Genomic DNA, 19,367 nt, shown 5'->3' on the forward strand with positions numbered 1-19,367 from the left:
CTATCATTATGGAGTGAAATGTTGGAAAATTCCTCACCTGTTGACCTGAGGGGTAGTGCATGGTAGAATTCGAAAGAAGTGTTGATTTCAGAGGAATGCCAGTGCTTGCTTAAGGCAGTATCAGAAGTACTCTTCCAACCGCGCGGCCCCTTGTACAGGCAAATTCTGGAATACTTTCAGTCCATTTACTTGGCTTTATTGTTAGAGCAGACATTTCACGGCTAAAATTATGGTCTTAGGGGTTTATAAGAGGCAATTAAACTTAATTTTTAAAAGTTCTCACAAATCTTATTTGAAGTCTTAATATCTTAATTTCCTTTATATAGGATATGTGGATATATTTTTATGATAAAAGTAGCATGTGACCCACTTAATAACAGCTTCGTTAATACCCTAAAGCCACTCATGTTACTTTACATATAAACAGTCCTTCTGAAGCCTAATTGTGCCTGGATAATTGCAGAGTGAGTTTGAGAAAAGACCGACCGGGCACATCTCTCTCCATCTAAGCCACAGTGAGAATACAGTACCTAGTGGTGCATCTTCCTTGCTTAGGTTCCCTGAGTCTGTCTTTACAGGAATGCTTCATTGTTACTTGAAGGTACATTCTTGGGACTTTACATACACAGCTACTCAGCACATGAACACATACTAATTTTAGTTAACTGAGTAGTTGGTGAGTGCTAAGCTTTGTTTTAAGCCCTTTGCATGTACTTTATTAATTTTGTTAGTAGTTACAACAGTCCTTCAAGATACAGGTACTGTGCTATACTGGTGTAACAGTTGAGGACACCGAAGAACAAAGAGGTGTCAAGTGGTGGTCATGGTTCCACAGAGTGTTAAGTCAGAGTTGGGTTCAAACCCTGGCAATGTGGCCACAGAGCCTTGTTCTCAGCCACTACACTGCACTACCTCCTTCCTTGAAACATAGGAAAAATGTGAGAAACACTTAAGTAAGTGTAGTTTTTTTCATAAATAAAATTTACGTGAGTACATTATATGTGTAATTTGTTTTACGTATATGTGTATATACATAAAATATATGTGTGTATATAAATAAATATATGTAAAAATAAGGCCACAGTTTTAATTTTTTTCCATCTCCATAATAAAGCATGTATTATAGATCATTAGCAAGATTTAAAGTGTTATAGTAAATATTAATTGTGACTTTTGTTTTCTTTTTCCCCAGTTTCATGGTTTTCTCCAAATGAAAATATTCTCATTGTTATTTTCCCAATTTTTGCTATACTCCTGTTTTGGGGACAGTTTGGTATTAAAAGTAAGTATTATTTCTACTTTTCATTTATGCTTCAGTGATGATATAGTTATTTCTAGGAGACATTATCAGTGAAATATTTAAAGTTGTCCTAGGAAAAGTGCTATTATGATAAATATGAGTATGTAATTTGAATACTGCTAGTCTCCTTGAAGTATATGTTGTCGCCCACGTTTTGCTGTAGTTCACTTTTAATTCCTAAGAAGGTGGTTTTCATATGGTGTTTTTTTTTTTTAATCTCTTAAGAATGGATAGTGGGAATATTAGTAACAACACCTGAAACTCATGTCACATTTTAATAGTCACAGAACATCTACACACACACTATGTTATTTGGTAAACAGGTGGTGACAGCCTGCATTAGTTTTGAGATAGGATGTTATACTTTGGAGCATTTAGATTCCCCTCTTTTTATTTTCCCAGTTTGAATTTCTCTGTGTACATGTGTTCACCCTTGGAAAAGTCCAGTGGAACCATGTTTTGTCATCCTCTCTGCAGTTCTGCAGCCTCTAAAGAAGCAGCCACCAGAGAGTTATGTTCTCTGATCTTGCTTTCCTATAATAGTAACGTAACCAGACTTCTGAGGGCAGATCTTGATGCTGCACTAGATTTAGCTTCAACAATGTAGAATTGTCATTACTAGGCAGATAGGTAATATGTATTATGGTTAATGTTTAATCAACCATATTTTCATATTTTGATAAAGAAAATTTACAAAATTAATGAAGTTCTGAGGTGACAGTCTAAACTTTTAAGCTTTTTAAATACAAGATTTATTCCTTCTTTCCATGTAGCATCCTGAAGACCAGTAAACATTTATATAGGCAAGGAATAAATACTGCTTATTTAAGTTATTCTGCAACCTTTAAACATACAAAAGCTAGCAAAATATTGCAGTGGATTGCCCAGTTGTATATTTTATGAATTTTACTTTTACTCAGCAGTTTAAGCTGTGTATATCTATGGTGATGTATAAACATGGAAGGGAGATGACTGAATGATTATATGTTTTAAGCACTTTTCTCAATGTATGGCATTCTGGAAATGCTCAGTGATTTCAGAAATGTTCTCAACTTTTGTCTGAAAGGGAAAAAGGGGGAGAAAGGAATGGCAGTGGCAATTGTCAAGACATTGAATAACTTTTACTTTCAAGATAGTGTCTAGACTTCTTTTTGAAATTTTCCTAGAATTTCTTAGTTTTTTATATCAAGAAAAGGACTGGTATAGCATTAAGACCTATTCTGACATCAGTGATATTAGGGAAAGCTTTTAACCATATTGGCAGAGCCAGGCTTTTTAAGTGCTAAGTCATATGACGTGGGCAGGGAAACAGCCTTTTTTAAAGATCATGAAATTATTTCACATAGTGCGATTTTTTGAGTTTGGCTTGATGGATGTTTGCTGATCCAGATGTTATCATTGGTGACATTATTTTTAGTGAAATACCAGGAGTGAGTGTGTGCACTGTTGGCTGTATTTTTACAAAATGAGCTTTACAATATTTTTTCTGACTTAAAAAAAAATACATATCACTTTAGAACACCTCATACAAAGTAGGAAGTTATTGAAAAAAAAAAAACTCATCTGTAGTCCCCAAACCTAGAAATAAACTATTGGTGTATTCTAGTGAATTTCCTGTTTCCCTTTCTGTCTTTTTCTATTCATTTTTGTTATTTTTTTTAAAAAGGTAACCATAAATGGACTCATACAGCTTATATGCTTGTACATTCTGATTTTCCCCCGTGTCTTCAGAAATCTTGTTATAGCTGCCTGTGTTCTACTTTTGTGAATGCACTATAATTTACTTAACTCTCATCTTGATGGATTTTAAGGATGTTTCCAATTTTTTTGATACTATGAAAATAACTCTGCTAAAGATATGAAGCCTGGAAATGGCAGAGATATTTTAAGACTCCAGATACGTACTGCCAAAATGTTTTCCAGAAGCGTTTGTATCAACTACTATTGCAGATGAGAATACCTGTCTTTCACCTCAGTTATAATTCTGGTATTATAACTCTAAAATCTCTGCTAATTCGATGGGTGAAAAAGCATCTTATTTTAATTGTAATTTTTATTAGTAAGGTGGAATGTTCTTTTTTTATATTTTTTATACTAGTCATATTTTAAGGAACGTGCTTATAAACCTAAAGAAATATTTTGGTGGGAATTTTTTGTTTTGGCTCATCTTGAAACAGGTAGATGTGTGTGTATGTGCATGGAAGAGGTATGTCTATACATGATTCACCCAGCCTGCGCTCACGTTTAAAGGTGCTGATGATAATAGTAGCTAGCCATTTGTGGAGCTCTTGCTCTGCATGACAGGTTCTGTGCAAAGTACTGTATATCTGAAATGACATTTATTTCTCCCAGGAACTCTATGGGCATGGGCACTGTTGTTATTCCCATTTTGTAGATAAGAAACAGGCACAGATAGATTAGGCAATTTGCCCGCAATCACCCAACCGTTTCCTGGTAGTACTAGGATTTGAACTAGTACTGTGTACCACTGCACTGTACTGCTGCCTTCCCGTTTTGCATTTATTTTGAGGATTTTCTTTCCATGAAGGGTGAACCTGTATCTAAGCACATAATACTGAGTAGTTAAAACTTATTAGGAGAGCAGAATGTTGACCTAATGTGTTTACTTACTCTGCAAATACCTAGTGATGGGGTGCCTGCGGATTGCTGGGCACCGAGCTAGCTACATGCCTGAAATGTGGGTGTGATGTGCATATTGCCCGGGCTTTGTAGCACCCACATTTAAGTCATTGCAGCGAGGGAGACATGTATGTATGTGCATCCTGTGCTTTGTCACATCTTCGAGATAGTCATGGATCCAAATCTGACTTTTCTGTTAGTGCCTCCTGTTGATGGCCTAAGCATTCCACCAAATAGAAACAAAAAGCATCTCTATTTTCCACCTGCTTAGATGTGTGTTTTTTAGAATCCAATATGGTAAAGCCCCTAAAGCATTCATAAAAACTCAGACCCATGACTTTTATTTTATAGATTTCTAGTTCTCTTTAGCTTTTCCTGATTACCATTTATGGTCTGTACTTGGCTACAGGTCTGTACTCTCAGTGGTTTTTCCAGCTCTGCATGTGAGACTTTGTGGTCCAAGACAAAACCTGGACCTTTACCGGGCTAAACTTTCAGTAAAGACAGCAGGTTATGCCCTCATTTGCTCACTCTGAGGAGAAAGCATTTCTTTATACCAGAGCTGTATCTTGAATGATATCTCAGGATGCCATTGGTCCTACTGAGGAAGAAGCCCAAGACGACTCTTAAACTCCCAGAGCCCAGCCAGGACTTGGTGAGCCCTGGACCATGTTTCAAAGATAAAGGCCTCTCACAGGGAAATGTTCCTGAATACCTTCATCTTTAGCTTAGCTTTAACTTAGGAACTTTCATGCAGAATCTCTATGCTTAGCAAACAACTCTGAGATTGCTAGAATCAGACACCAAGCCTTAACTGATAGTATTGCATTTAACACGCTTTGTTTGTGTTCTGAAAACTACACCAGCTCAGTTTGCCACTCTACTGACAGTTAAGTTCCTGGCTGATTTTCAGGATTCTTCTTTCTCACTCTTTGATATCATTTTAAGTTCTGTCCACCTACAGCTCCAGTTCCTGCAGGATTAAGGTCCAGCTGTATGTAAAGAACTGGCTAACATTTTGAAATTCTTTGAGATAGGTCTGTCTGTTCTTTCTTTGCCTTTATAACTGTGTCTTCACACAAACAATACTTGCTTCACACCAAACTGCAAGACCATAAACATGACCATGTAAGCTGAAACTCTGCAAAACAATCTTCACGATGAATGGGAAAAACTATTATTGTATTGTTCCATGACCTTAAAATTGTTTTTGTTAAAACCTTAAAAACTCTGTTATTATCAATAACAATGACATTGAGAAATGAAAAATAGTAAAGCCAGTATTTAGTATGTGGTAAATTAAATCATTAGAAACATTGAGAATGAAAGTGTGTTATCAAGAGTAGTTTGAACAACACTTGTGTGTTCTTCTTGTATAACTTTGGATACAGAGCAAGCATCTTCTCTATGGCTTGGTGAATTGTCATACCCCTTTATAAGTTTGGTCAGTTTCTACCGTTTTATCCTTTGCACTCTCGATGTCATGAAAGAATTCCTTTAATGTTTTTGAATGTTTAAAGTTTATTTTATTGCCAGTGACTTCCTCTGGGACATCTTTATTCTTTTTGTTACATCCTCCTCACTTTCCTCTTTTATATCAGTAAGTCCACCTTCGCTGAGTTCTTCTGGCTTCGTCTCTAGAGTTTCTTGCATTGCAGTAATGTCAACATTCCCACAATCAGCTATTTCTTCTCTTATTCCGTTTATGGTCTATTCAAATTTCACTCCCAGCATTTGTCAGTTTTTATTTCTTTACTCTTTCATGGTTCTTGCCTAGTTTCCTCTTTTGATTTCTCCATTATAAAATGTCACATGGGTTTATCACTGGGAAACAAGGAGGTAACAAAACTCCATACTTTGCTGTCTGTGCATGACCTAAATATCAGATGTACAGTGACTAGTCACCAACAGTCTTCAAAAGAAGTGACATGATTGACCACTGATCATGATGGGGCATCTGCTGTTTACATAGTTATTTTTGAACTGAAGAAATAGCAGTGAAGTTGTACTTCATGCAGTTACTCAGTTAATATATTGTGGTAATTGAAATTTGGACTATTTGTGAGGAATTTATTTGATTAAACCATGGTAACTGGAATTCCTATCAGAATAGTGCAAAGTGAGGACTGCTGTAATTGATTCCAAATTTAAAACAGTGTATTCTAGGCATCTTTAATTTTTTTTCAACTTTCCCCTCCCTACTCAAAATTATTCCACAGAGATTTTGGTTATGGCTCAGATGTCTTTGAGTAGATGTTCCTGTAGAAATCATTGTTAGAAAATTCAAGGAAAAAAGTTCTCGTTATACTACCTTGAGATCCTATTAAGTCCTTGAGTTTTGACTTGAGGACAGCTTAATAATGAAAGTAATTCGGCCGTGAAAGCATATTTAAAATAAGTAATGGAACAGGAAATCTCTTCATAGATTAGAAAAATTATTCTGAAAAAGTGAAGACATATCCTAACGGACTAGGAAATTTCCATCCAAGAAAGTAAAATATACAATAAATATTATCACAAAGAATCATTCTGTGACCTGGTTGATGGCCCCTGATAATGAGACTTTGTTATTATGTTTACTGTGAATTCTTTTTATTTTATTTTTTTGAGATGGACTCTCTCTCTGTCGCCCGGGCTGGAGTGCAGTGGCGTGGTCTTGGCTCACTGCAACCTCCGCCTCCCGGGTTCAAGCATTTCTTCTGTCTCAGCCTCCCGAGTAGCTACAGGCTACTGGTGTGCACCACCACACTTGGCTAATTTTTGTATTTTTAGTAGAGACTGGGTTTCACCATATTGACCAGGCTGGTCTCGAACTCCCGACCTCATGATCCGTCTGCCTTGGCCTCCCAGAGTACTGGGATTATAGTCGTGAGCCACGTGCCTGGCCCCTTACTGTGAATTCTGTTCAATAATCTTGAACTCCCAGTGCTTTCCCTTGGTCCTGTCCATATAATGAGCACGTTCTGTTATTAATGTGATTATGTGCTGATTTTATTGTAGGAGGAATTGAACAAATCTGTAGCTCAGCATTTTACTCTTTTGTAGAAATCCCTTGACCTTTTCCAAATCCAGACATCACAACTTTCTCCATACACTCTAAAATTGTGAAATCCACAAGGCAGGGAAAGTTGATAATGAAAAAAAGGAAGTTTGGTCTGTTGGACATCCTCTTCTTTCATCTTTTATGTTCAAAGTACTTGATGCACAAAGCCTGGGCTCTTTTATCTCTATCCTATAGACTGATGTCTAGTCAGTATTCATTGTGACAAAATTGTTTCATCAGAGCAAGTTGGATAGTGTATGGAGTTTATTATAAAATTATTTAACTTGCCTTCTGTCAAGTAACCAGTTTATAATGGTATTAATGTTCATTTTTTTTCCAGTACCAGTTTCAGAAGCTTTCATTTGTGTGTGCTTGTGTGTGTTAAATAAGTGTATTAGATATTTGAAAAATAGCAATTTAAATTTAAATAATTTAAAAAATGAAATTGTAATTTTATGTGTAAAGGTGTCAGATGTGCTTTATTCTGCACTGAAAACAATATTCATTTATAGCTCAACAGATACAAAAAAGATTCTAAAATTACTTTCCTAGAGTTATCAGAAAACAGCACTATAATAATGAAATCAAACCCATCTTTCTTTATGATTTATTCTTAGTCTGATACACATCAGCCTGGTAAGCCTTCCTGTCTCTCTCCTTACTTACCAATCACTCCAAATGTCATGTCTTTGGGCAGGCATTAAATTCTTAGGTTTTGGGTTTTGTTGGATGGACTGCAGTCTGTGTGAGCCTATATGGGTGTGTCAAATCCAGTCTTTGGGGTGTCATGGAAACTTAACATGATAGACTTGATTTTATCCCCAAGTTGACTTGGTAATTTCATTAGATTTCATCAGTCACAACGTGCATTTTATCTTATATGTGCTGTCTGTCGGTCACAAAATCAGAAAACCTTCTTGTCCATCCATAACATTAGCTGTTTTCTCAGGTGGCTAGAGGGACATGTCATTGCTTCATCTGAATGAATTTGAAAGATTAAATGCATAAAGGAATTTTCTTAGACTAGAGTAGGCCTTCACCATCTATTTAACTGGGAAAGAAGTTTTGGGAGTAACATACTCATCACTCACACTCTCCTGCCCTTAAACACACACACTCACCCATTAGAATGTAAGGGCTTTGAGGCAGGCCTTGTGTTTGCTTTTTATGTTCACCATCAGCATTGAGAATAGTGATTGTCATACAGATTGATAGTGCTCAATCAATTATTGGCAAATTAAGTAATCTTCTACTTGTTCCTTGATGTAGACTAGCAAAAGGGGCTGGTACATTGTAGGTACACAGTAAATATTTGTAGAACAAATGAATGAACCAACCCAACAGATTTCTGAGAAGTAGGCTGCTTTTGGTTACTAATTATTTTATAGAACATATAAAAGAAAATTTTAGAATACCTAATTTGTTCACAAAAATGTTATATTGTCTCCCCTGATACTTGGTTTTCCTGTGTCAGGCTAAGCACTAAGGTTATAAATTTTTTGTTAAGCGTGTAACTACTGTTATTTCTCATGTACTTTATTTTGTGTAGTGATTTCAGTAGTTGTAGCTGAGGGGAATCCTTAAGAGCACGCAGATTTTAAAAATTACATAGATTGCCTTGCCAAGCAGTCTGAAAGTCATACTAGGAAATTTGATAAGAGCCTCCTGTTAAGAACACATTAAGTTATTTTTGTCTTAATACTAGGTGGAGAATTACTTGAATTTATTTTTTTGTTGCATTTAATGTTTTGATACATGCAGTAAATAAGGATAAATCCACTTATTGAAGGATAAGAAAAGATCAATAAGATCCTTGAGGTTATTGGGTTCCATGGTATCTATTATATCAAATTCCTTGCCCTTTCGCTGCACTGAGAAATTTGACGACTGAGCTAGCAACAAGATACCTACCCCACATTTGCCGTGGTACCTGCTGAAATGTGGCTATGCGAGCAAAGAAAATGAGCCAAAAGAAACTCTTTCTGAAGATTCACTGAAGAAAACCTGGAGATCCTCTTTCATTGCCTGTGGTTACTTAGGTACACCCCACAGAGACCGGTGGAGTGTCCGTCCTGGGACCAGAGTGTTTTGGATTTCAGATTTTTTCACACTTGGGATCCTCAATGTGTGTATTTGTTGGAAATGGCTGCTTAATTTAAGGAAAAGGTTAAGGTGGCCTGGAAAACAAGTAGTAGTTGAACTAATCAACAGGCACCAAAGCTACTTCCAATATATAGTGTACTTATAGTCAAAGGGAGACAGACCATTTTATGATAGAACCCTGTCTATGGTAGTATTTTGTGGTGTTTTATTTTTGTTGCTATTGTTCGCACTGTTTTCTCCTATAACAGCTCTTCTAAGCCTAAAGAGGATAAATTTTTCATGAGATTCAAACTCTTATTTTTATTAAGAAGGATGTAAGTTACCGGGAGCAGTGACTCATGCCTGTAATCCCTGCACTTCGGGAGCCGAAGTGGGCGGATCATGAGGTCAGGAGCTGGAGATCAGCCTGGCCAACATGGTGAAACCCTGTCTGTACTAAAAAAAAAAATTCAAAAATTAGCAGGGCGTGGTGGCACGTGCCTGTAGTCCTAGCTACTCGGGAGGCTGAGGCAGAAGAGTCACTTGAACCTGGGAGGCAGAGGTTGCAGTGAGCCGAGATTGTGTCACTGCATTCCAGCCTGGGTAACGGAGCAAGAGACTCTATCTCAAAAAAAAAAAGAAAATAGAAGAAGAACGTAAGTCAACCTTTTTCTATGAAAATATGCTGTACTCTAAGGCAGATTCTTGTTGCTTGATCTTAGTAGCTCTTTTATGCATTGACTTAAACCTGGAAGAGTTTCTTATGAATGTTTGATTGATTGTGAGGTGCGTTTGAAACAGCTTCTATTTTATAATCCTTTGCAGAACCTTCAGGCTCTATTTAGATCACAATATATATGGGGTTAAAATGGAAAATGTGACATATGTCTAGAGAAAGTTCCTTTTTCTGTGTGTGCGCCTTTTGTGACTTACACACTCAGTTTCATTCTAGCCAGCATTTTAGCCTAGAAAATAGGGAAGCTGTAAAAACTCTGTGCCTTATGAGAAGGCAAGGCTATGACTATTAGGCACATAAATCCCAGGGCTGGGCGGAAGTAACGAATCAAATAAAAACTTAGGGAACTTGCTATAGGATGTTTTCTGATTAATATGGGTTCTCTATTGGTTATTTATTGCTTAGGACTTATCTCCCCATAAAGAGACTAAAATTGAGGTTATAAAGTATGGGTAGATAGAAATTCCAAAATATTTAGGTACCTGTCATATACCTTAAACATAGATTTTTATCACGATCATTTAGGGGCTTATTTATTGCTTTTACTTTATTTAATGTTTGTCACTGCAGAAGAAAAAAAACCTAAATGCTAAATATAACATTTAAAATATTTTTCCCTTCATGACAGTCACCCATTGATTACTGGCATGGAGAATATCTCTATGTGAATAACACACAGAAGCATTTCAGTCACACACTGTTTCTTTCTGCTACTCAGTTTGCTTTTAGGTTACCTTAAACAACTTCCTTAGTGAAAAAATCAACTTCAATATTTGCAGATTGATCTATTCCATTCGTCTTTCAGAGGAGGTATGAGATACATGACAGTAGAGCTAGCAGCAGAAACAGTAACATGTATGATGAATCCTGTGAGTCTTTGCAGTTTGTTTCTATTAAAATATTTTAGTTGAACAATTTAAGCTTTTTTTCTTCATCAGGATTTCACAAGGGTGTAATTTGCCCAGTTTTATTCTGTCATTTTTTTCAAAACAAAATAACTAGATTTCCAGATGGTTTACTAATTTTATATAAGGTAGAACAAAATTCTCTTTTTCTCAATATTGTTAATTAACCTGTTATTTCCCATTAGTATTATGTACCTCAGTGTTGTGTTTTCAGTCTGGAGTGGTTTTGCTCATCAGGGGACATTGACAATGTCTGAAAACAGTTTGATTGACATAACTGGCATCTAGTTACTAGCATCTAGTATGTACAGGCCAAGGATGCTCCTAAACATTCTATATTATGCAGAGCAGTGTCCCCCCTCCCCCAGAAAACTTATCTAGCTCAAGATATTAGTAATACATCAACCGAGAAAGACTGATGTATAGAACTTCATTTGTTAGTGTAGGAAAATAAAGTGTCACCTATAAATTCACCATCCATATTTATATTGCCGTGACAGTACCCACTTGCTTGTGAAAGGTGTGAGGTGACTTGATGATATGAAGGAGTTGTTCCTCAGAAGTTAGTGCGCTACAGTACTTTTGTCACTTGGTCTCTGTATAAGTTGTTAAAATGGCTTCACTTGTGATTGAGTTCATGTAATTCTTTTTTTTTTCGTTTTTAAGCACTTAAATATAGATCCGGTGGTATGGATGAGAAAACGATTGCTTTACTTGTTGCTGGACTAATGATCACTGTCATTGTCATTGTTGGAGCCATTCTTTTCGTCCCAGGTAAGATGTGCAGTTCCTAGGCAGGAACACAGGCGGTAAATGAGTGCATTCCAAGGTAAGGAGGGCTGCATTAATTTCCTAGGGCTGTTGGAACAGATGACTGCAAACTGGGTGGCTTAAACAATAGCAATTCCCTCTCCACGCTGGAGGCCATAAGTCTGAAATCAGGATGTCATCAGGGCGATACTCCCTCTCAAGGCTCTAGGGAAGAATCCATTTCTTGCCTCTTCTAGCTTTTGGAATTTGTTAAAGAATGAGAGTGTTTATCATTCCTTAGTTGCGACAGCATAACTCCACCCTCTGCCTCTCTGGTCACATTGCCTTCTCCTTCCTCTATGTCTTTGCCTCTGTGTTTTTGTTAAATCTCCCTCAGCCTCTCTCTTACGAGCACATTTGTCACTGGAATTAGAGCCCACTCATATAATGCAGGGTAAGCTCCTCCTTTCAGATCCTTAACTTCATCATATCTTTTGCCATATAATGCAGTATTCACTCTTTTGCTTTATTAGGTAATATTCACAGGTTTTGGGGATTAGGAGGTAGAAATAACTTTAGGGCCATCATTCAACTCACTACAGAGACAAACTCCATTGGCCAAGACATGCAAGTGGAATGAAGGTGGAAATTGGCAGTTGCATTTGGAGGATGGGAATGTGAGTGGGAAATGAGGATATGTAGCACATATAAAGAAAAGCAAAGGAAGGCTGGGACTCAACCTGATAGCTATAGCACACCATCGTTTCTGGAGAAGAATGCAGTACAAATGTAATGCTTAGGAACCTGGGCTTGGCAGCTCTGTTGGTATCTGAAGTTAGTGAAGACAACGGGAGGAAGGAGGTGGATTCAGAAGACAACTTGAAAGAACAGTTGAGTTGACTTTCGGACATACTGAACACAGCAAATGAAGGGAACGGTGAATGATGAATACACAGTTTCTCATCTGGAATTCTGTAAGCTAGTTAAGGAGGCAGAGCCAATTCAAGGTTTCAGCATATTGAAACTTCAATGTTGAGATTTAGATGTCTTAAGTTTGGTTTTAATGAAAAAATAGTCACTAATTTTGTGTGAGGTTTTCAGGGAAACGTATATTTTTTAAATTTTCACAGTTGTTAAGCGTAGAATTTAGATTAGTACATGTAAAAAGTATGCAGGAAAATATTTTAAATGTTTTTATTTATTGACAGGTGAATATTCATTAAAGAATGCTACTGGCCTTGGTTTAATTGTGACTTCTACAGGGATATTAATATTACTTCACTACTATGTGTTTAGTACAGGTGAGTATTTGTTGTTACAGTATGACTTTGCCTACCTTTTTCATTTACAAAACAGTAGTTTTGGTGAAAATACTCATAGTTTTTTTACAACTCAATAAGAGTTGGTTTATTAAAAGATTTTTCATGCTATTCTTAGTGACGTTTTCCCATTCATATTAACTTTAAGTTTATTCTAGGTTAGCTATTTTGTAAAAAGTGATTTTCGTGTGTATTTGATGCCAATCAGCATAATTTTAAATTATGCCATATCATTTCTTAATGATTATTTTCATATTCTAATTTCAGTTTTTTGAAGTTATAAGTGGATGCTAAACAGTCTTTCTCTTCTTTTGCTAAACTTCTGCTTCTGTATTAAGAAGACTGGTTCTATAAAATGGAATTATGAATCACAAATAGTAGAAACTTGTTTTAATTATTAGCAAACCTTAATACTGTAGTTTTAAAAGATGGTATGGATATCCAAACTATAATCAGTATCATTTACACTGCATTTTGAAAGTAGATCACTACCATATTTAGTTATTACGATTAAAGAGTCACATTTAACACTTGGTCTTAGAGCCTATCTCAGGCTTGTTGTACATTGGAAAGGTATTAGTTTGTTATAAAATGACGGATCTAGAGATAGAGAGCATGATGTTTACAGTCACATATTTGCATAATGGTTCTCTCAGCAAGAGCAATTCTGTGTGCATGTGGAGAAGCCATTCATAATAGCCGTTCATATTGTAAAATGCACGAGTGTGGTAAAAGCAGCATTGTTCTAAGATTCAGGGTAAAAACTTCCAGTCCAGCTTAGCTGACTGTGAAAATTAAAGGCTGCTGAATGTGTGAATTTGGAGCTGACTACTTGTGTGAAATGGTTAGATCGCTGAGCTAACATCTACCATCAGACAATGAACTCCAAAGTCAGTCTTTGGTCTTAGGAGATCCCTGATTATACCAAATGCAAGTGGAGGTGATTGCTTTTTAAATACTCTTGACACGCTTCTGTTACATCCTTTTGCTTCCTCCAGCGATTGGATTAACCTCCTTCGTCATTGCCATATTGGTTATTCAGGTGATAGCCTATATCCTCGCTGTGGTTGGACTGAGTCTCTGTATTGCGGGTAAGAGTCATCTTTCTGTAGACCTAATTTGGGTTACTCCTGGACAGAGCTCTTCTTCCTTTTTCTTCTTTTTCTTTCTCTCGTTTTAAAAATATATAGACTTGATTTTTTTTTTTAATTGCAGTTTTTGGTTCATGGCAAAGTTGAGTGGAAAATACATTCAAATACATATTTTTGTGTGGACATAAGTTTTCAATTCAATTTGAGCAAATACCAAGGAGTGCAATTACTGGACTGTATGTTAAGAGTATGTTGTAATAAACTGCCAAACTCTCTGTATCAAAATGGCTGTACCATTTTGTATTATCACCACCAATAAATAAGGGTTTTTGTTTATTCATATACTTGACAGCATTTAGCATTCTGAGCTTTTCTTTTTAAACTTCCAATTTACCCCAGTGGTAATAGTGCTTTCCTCCTTGCTACAAAGATATTAGCTGTATCTATGACTTGGTGGCTGATTGTTCTAGCATGCAAACTGATATGCCTGTATTTGTGGAAGAACTTTTAAAATAACTGGGCTCAAACTGGTTGGAGCCCTAGACTTGAAACAGTAGTTCCCATTTCTTGATATGATAAGGTATGTGTTATGCAAAGGCGGGCTTTGTTCTTATAATAATTTTGAGTCATTTTACTGGTTAAGTTAATAAACATATGGATACTTTTTGTTTTTTGATCATTAGAATAACTCTTAAAACTTGGGATTATTACTGTTTTTTAATAAGCTGTTTCATCTGCTTTTCTAATACAGAATTTTATTTGTTTTTACAGCGTGTATACCAATGCATGGCCCTCTTCTGATTTCAGGTTTGAGTATCTTAGCTCTAGCACAATTACTTGGACTAGTTTATATGAAATTTGTGGGTAAGTCAATCTTATTTTCATTAACCTATGCCAGTAATTTCAGATATATCACTTAGAAAATGCTTTTTAGTTTGTTCTTCCAGCTTAGGACCAAAAATGAGAAAATACAGTTGGAGTGATTTGAGGTTAATTAAAGAGGGTAGAAGACATATAAGAGTTTTAGTTAGTTCTTCCAGTTTAGGACCAAAAATCAGAAAATACAATTGGAATGATTTGAGGGTAATTAAAGAGAGTGGAAGACATATAGGATTAATGAAAAGTTTGGTTTTCAAACTAGTTTAAAGAAAATGGCTTTATCTATTAGAATGTGTATCTTTTTATACTACGTAAAAGGGGAGCGATCTTTGAGGATCCATGTTGAGTAATAGAATAGGAGTTTTAATTGTTGCAGTGTTTCTGTGATAGAGCTCTCCTGCAGAGACCTGTTTGTTTATCACTTGCTCTTTTTCTTGCGGACATAGACACCCCTAGACAGGAATTAAGATTCACAATCTATCAGTTTTGTTCATTTAAAGGACAGTGACCTCTAATGCATGACTTTAAAACAGTTCTAGTCAAAACCAAATTATGAAAACATCGAGTTTCAAAATTTAGACTTACTCCTTTTAAAATCAGTTATAAATAAGTATGGAATTTACTTCATTGTTTCTTTTATATTTAATCTGCCAATTTTCAAGTAATGTTTCTGCATAAATTCTTATTTTTATTGAGATATGTGCCCACAGAGAGATACTTTTAATTGTGCCTGAAACTAATGTTATCTTACCTAAGCTCAAGATGTTCCCAATAATGTAATTTATATTAGTTTCCCTTTTTTAAAAAATTACATTTTTTTATGAAATAAAACATACTCTTAGCCACCTATCAAAATAATCCAAAGTTATAAATTAATGGAGTAAAAAAATAGTGTTTCTGCTTTGCTGTAGGTAAACTTTGCTGCATGTGTTTCTAAAAACTAATACAAAACTTGAATTGTTACAGTCAAATAATTTCCCATACGACTCACATAATAGTTTCAAGAAAATTTTACCTTTATTTCTGAACTTTTGGTTCTTGGTAATTGGTAATTGAATTCAATTCTGTCATATATTCTGTGTCTTTCTTTAATTAATGCTTATTAGATAATTAAAATACTTAACCAAAATCTACCTATCTTTAGCATATGAGTTCATAAGTCTTAGTTGTTGCTCAATGAAATTTTCTAATTTTATACCACATAATGCCATAAAATACAATGGAGACATCTAAAGCAGAATGGAATCCATGTGGTAGCTACAGTGAACATCTTGAATGTTGGTGCATATTCTATTTTTGCTACATCTTCCGATCACCATGTGTCTGGTTCTGGAAGATGACACTCCTGGTTTTGTTGCTCCCCATGAATGCCTGAGAATAGTGTGTGATTTGCAGTATCCATACAACTCTGGTGAATTAGTATTAGATACCTTTGGCTGATGGGCAGCACGCTCTTATTTTTTCCTCACTATCTGGGTTGTCCTCCCTTTTACTCCCATGCCACCCCATGCCTTCCGTATCTAGCATAGAATGATCTTCAGTACAATTGCTAGCAGGTCTAGTGACAATGCCTCAAGTGGAACTAAGCATTGTCTATCTGCCACCTCCTTAACCTCACTCTCCTGCCTTCTCCATCACTTACATTCTTCCAAGCCTGGGAAACCACTCTACTGTACCTGTCACTGTTCTGACATTAAAATTAAAATGACTGAAATCCTGACAAGTACCCCAAATTATTTTTTCTTTGTCATAGGTTAGCATATAAGTATACGATATGCTAAAATGTATGCTATATGTTTAAAATTTAGTGCAATCTTATTGATAGTGTCCTAATTTTATTGATAGTATCCTAAGTTAACTTTTTAAATCAACTTGTCTGATGCCAGAGTTCAGAGGAACACCTACGGTCAGTTGAAAGGCAAGAAGAGACAAGGTACAGGAAAGTTGCTCTTTAGATAATGTGGTAGACTAGGAGGAACATTAATATGGTTTGCTTATATAATCTGACTGTGTAAATCTGAATCTATGTTACATTTAGGTTGCAAATTTGAGCGTTTGTATTAGGAAGTTAAAATTTTAAGTGTCTCCAAAACAATTTTTACTCATTGCATGTGTTCTATTTTAGAAAACGCTAATGATTGTGTTTTGATTTAAATGCAATAAAATCCTCAGATAGTTAAAAATCCAAGCTTTCTCTTCAAGAAGAAGTTAATGTCACTATGAGATTTTTTAACTTTTATAATTTTTATTATTTCCAACTTTAAATTTGTAGCCTTGTTATTTTAAAGAGTAGGGCTTTCACTTTCTATTTTTTAACTTTTTTAACTGTTGGGTTTTTTTCTTTCATTGGAAGCATTTTAATTTTATAAGATGAGACAAAGGACTGGGCACAATAACTTAATGTGAAAGCATAGAAAAGATTACAAGCAACTAACCAAACTCACTAAAGTTGGGCTTGTTGTTTGTAGAGAATGTTTATATAATTATAAGGGTCAATACTTTCTCATTTTTAAAGCTATTACCAGTTAGTTCAATATAAGGGCATATAGTGTTTTGATACAGATCAATCGAGTAGCAGTAAGAACCATATTTACCACAACATCCCAGACATTTTAGAATGATGCAGATGCAGAATGTATATGTATAATTTATATCTATGTATAGGTATAAATTCAGATATTTTCTTGTTCCATTTGAGAGGTAAATTTGGTATCAATAGAAAAAATGTTTTTGAAAAATTTAAACCCTGGAAATATATTTATGGCATGGAGTCAGATGTTTCAGGGAGAGAAGAACAAATCAAGAAGCACTGCAAGTAAGCTCGTATGGAATGCTTAAGGCTTGTGGTTAAAAAAATATATGTATATGGCTGTCAGTGTCTTAGGCTCATGGTAGCAGCAGCTTAATCATAATAATTCTTTTGTCACATGGGTTATATCCATATTGCAGAGAATTAACTCAGGTGAAATTAACTTCTACACTATTTGGTTTTATAATATTTAGAGGGATCACAACTGACTGATGTCCCTTTGAAGTACCGTTCTTCATAAATCTCTTTTTTCAGAATGGGCCAGCCAAATGTGACAACCCTTGGATGTGACATTTAGAACTAGAAACTATTCTTTACACGTTATTAGGGAAGAAAAGGAGTTACTTGGCAGTTAGTAATATTCTATTTTGTTCTGTTTTGTTTTTAGAGACAGGGTCTCATTATGTTGACCCGGCTGGCCTTAAGCTCCTGGGCTCAATCTATGCTCCCACCTCAGCCTCCCAAGTAGCTGGGACTACAGGCATGTGCCACCACACCTGGCAATGTTTATTCTGATAAGTAAATTTATGAGCTCAAAAATGTAACTCTAAAACCGTATCTGTGACCTTTCATATTATCATCAGAAATTTAGGTAGCTGTTTAGTTCTCTTTTTCTTTGTAGAACATAGATATAAGGCATGGTTTCATTGAAGTTCAGTTGTATATACATGTAACTATCTTGATGTTCCCAAATAAAGCTCTGTATTTCTGATTGGTTTATTGGGGAAGCTGCTAAATGTAGTGCATCCCAACCCATTTTACCCCGTTCTACTTTAAAAAGAGGTTGGCTTCTTGTTTGGATGCAAGGACCAGATCACTCCCCCAGGTTCCTCCACAGTAAGGGAGGTCTATTTAAAGCCACCCATGGCACTAACGGAGACTGGACTCCTATGAGCTCAGATACATAACTGGGCCTCACAGGGGTGGGACAGTATGTAGTCTAGGAATTGGAAAGATCCATTCCATCTCAAAGAGCTGAAGCATCGTGTTGCCCTCTCAGCCACGAGAGTAAGGTGATGCTCCTGTCAGTTATAGTTCCTGAGTTCCTGTCTTTGATTCTTTGCCTGTTAGCCAGCTAGCTCACCCTCTCCTTTATGCGCCCGTTTTTCATCCTATTCATGCCTTCTCACAGACAGCTTTTCTTACCTACAGCTTTGAGCTCGTCCTTGCCTCCTTTCTGTTTCTTTTTCACTTTCCCTTCCCATCACCAACTTTCTGGTCTTTTTTCTGTTTCTCCTTAGAGTCCAGTGGTGGGGAGAAACTTGTCAATCTAGTCCTTTGCCATTTTTCCTGTTGGAGAAAGACTCACCAGCTTTTGGCTGGCTCACAGATTGGCTTTCCTTGGGTCAGGACCTGCCCTTTTCCCTGCCAGCTTCAGAAGCTTAACAGAGTACAAGTGTGCAGTGGTGGTAAATAAATAGTAAGGAACACAGAGCAGTCCTGGAGGTGTGCCTCGATCTGCTGATGAGAAAATCCAATGCTGTCATCCAGCCCAGGTCTCAGTGGAATGGACCTCTCTGTTCAGTAGGATCCCCCTCCTGCTGAGTGGTTCATGGCATGTTTCTGTTTGACGCTTTTCCATCTGTAGGATTCTAATTCTGTATTTATTTGGTTTTTTGGGTTCTTTTATTTTTTGAGACAGAGTCTCACTCTGTCACCCAGGCTGGAGTGCAGTGGCGCGACCCCAGCTCACTGCAGCCTCTGCCTGCCAGGCCGAGGGAGATCCTCCCACCTCAGCCTCCCACACAGCTGGGGCTATAGGCATGCACCACCACGCCAGCTAATTTTTGTATTTTTGGTAGAGACGGGGTTT

At 36.4% G+C, this 19,367-nt stretch overlaps 1 protein-coding gene across 8 annotated transcripts in view; it reads left to right on the plus strand.

Moving 5' to 3' along the window:
* The window catches only part of CD47 (CD47 molecule), a 49,430-nt gene that overhangs the window by 20,965 nt on the left and 9,098 nt on the right, over positions 1–19,367 (plus strand). For 6 of the 8 annotated variants that reach the window (XM_033211371.1, XM_033211367.1, XM_033211365.1 and 3 more), the window contains exons 3-7: positions 1,193–1,282; positions 11,373–11,480; positions 12,665–12,757; positions 13,774–13,866; positions 14,638–14,730. In XM_033211371.1, coding sequence (XP_033067262.1) covers positions 1,193–1,282; positions 11,373–11,480; positions 12,665–12,757; positions 13,774–13,866; positions 14,638–14,730 — 477 coding nt within the window. Of the gene's footprint in view, positions 1–1,192; positions 1,283–11,372; positions 11,481–12,664; positions 12,758–13,773; positions 13,867–14,637; positions 14,731–16,631; positions 16,679–19,367 lie in introns of all 8 variants that reach the window. The other 2 variants (XR_004437123.1, XR_004437124.1) reach the window with 1 other exon arrangement.

The sequence above is a fragment of the Trachypithecus francoisi genome, unplaced genomic scaffold, assembly GCF_009764315.1.
Source record: "Trachypithecus francoisi isolate TF-2019V2 unplaced genomic scaffold, Tfra_2.0 Lachesis_group0, whole genome shotgun sequence".
NCBI lineage: Eukaryota > Metazoa > Chordata > Mammalia > Primates > Cercopithecidae > Trachypithecus > Trachypithecus francoisi.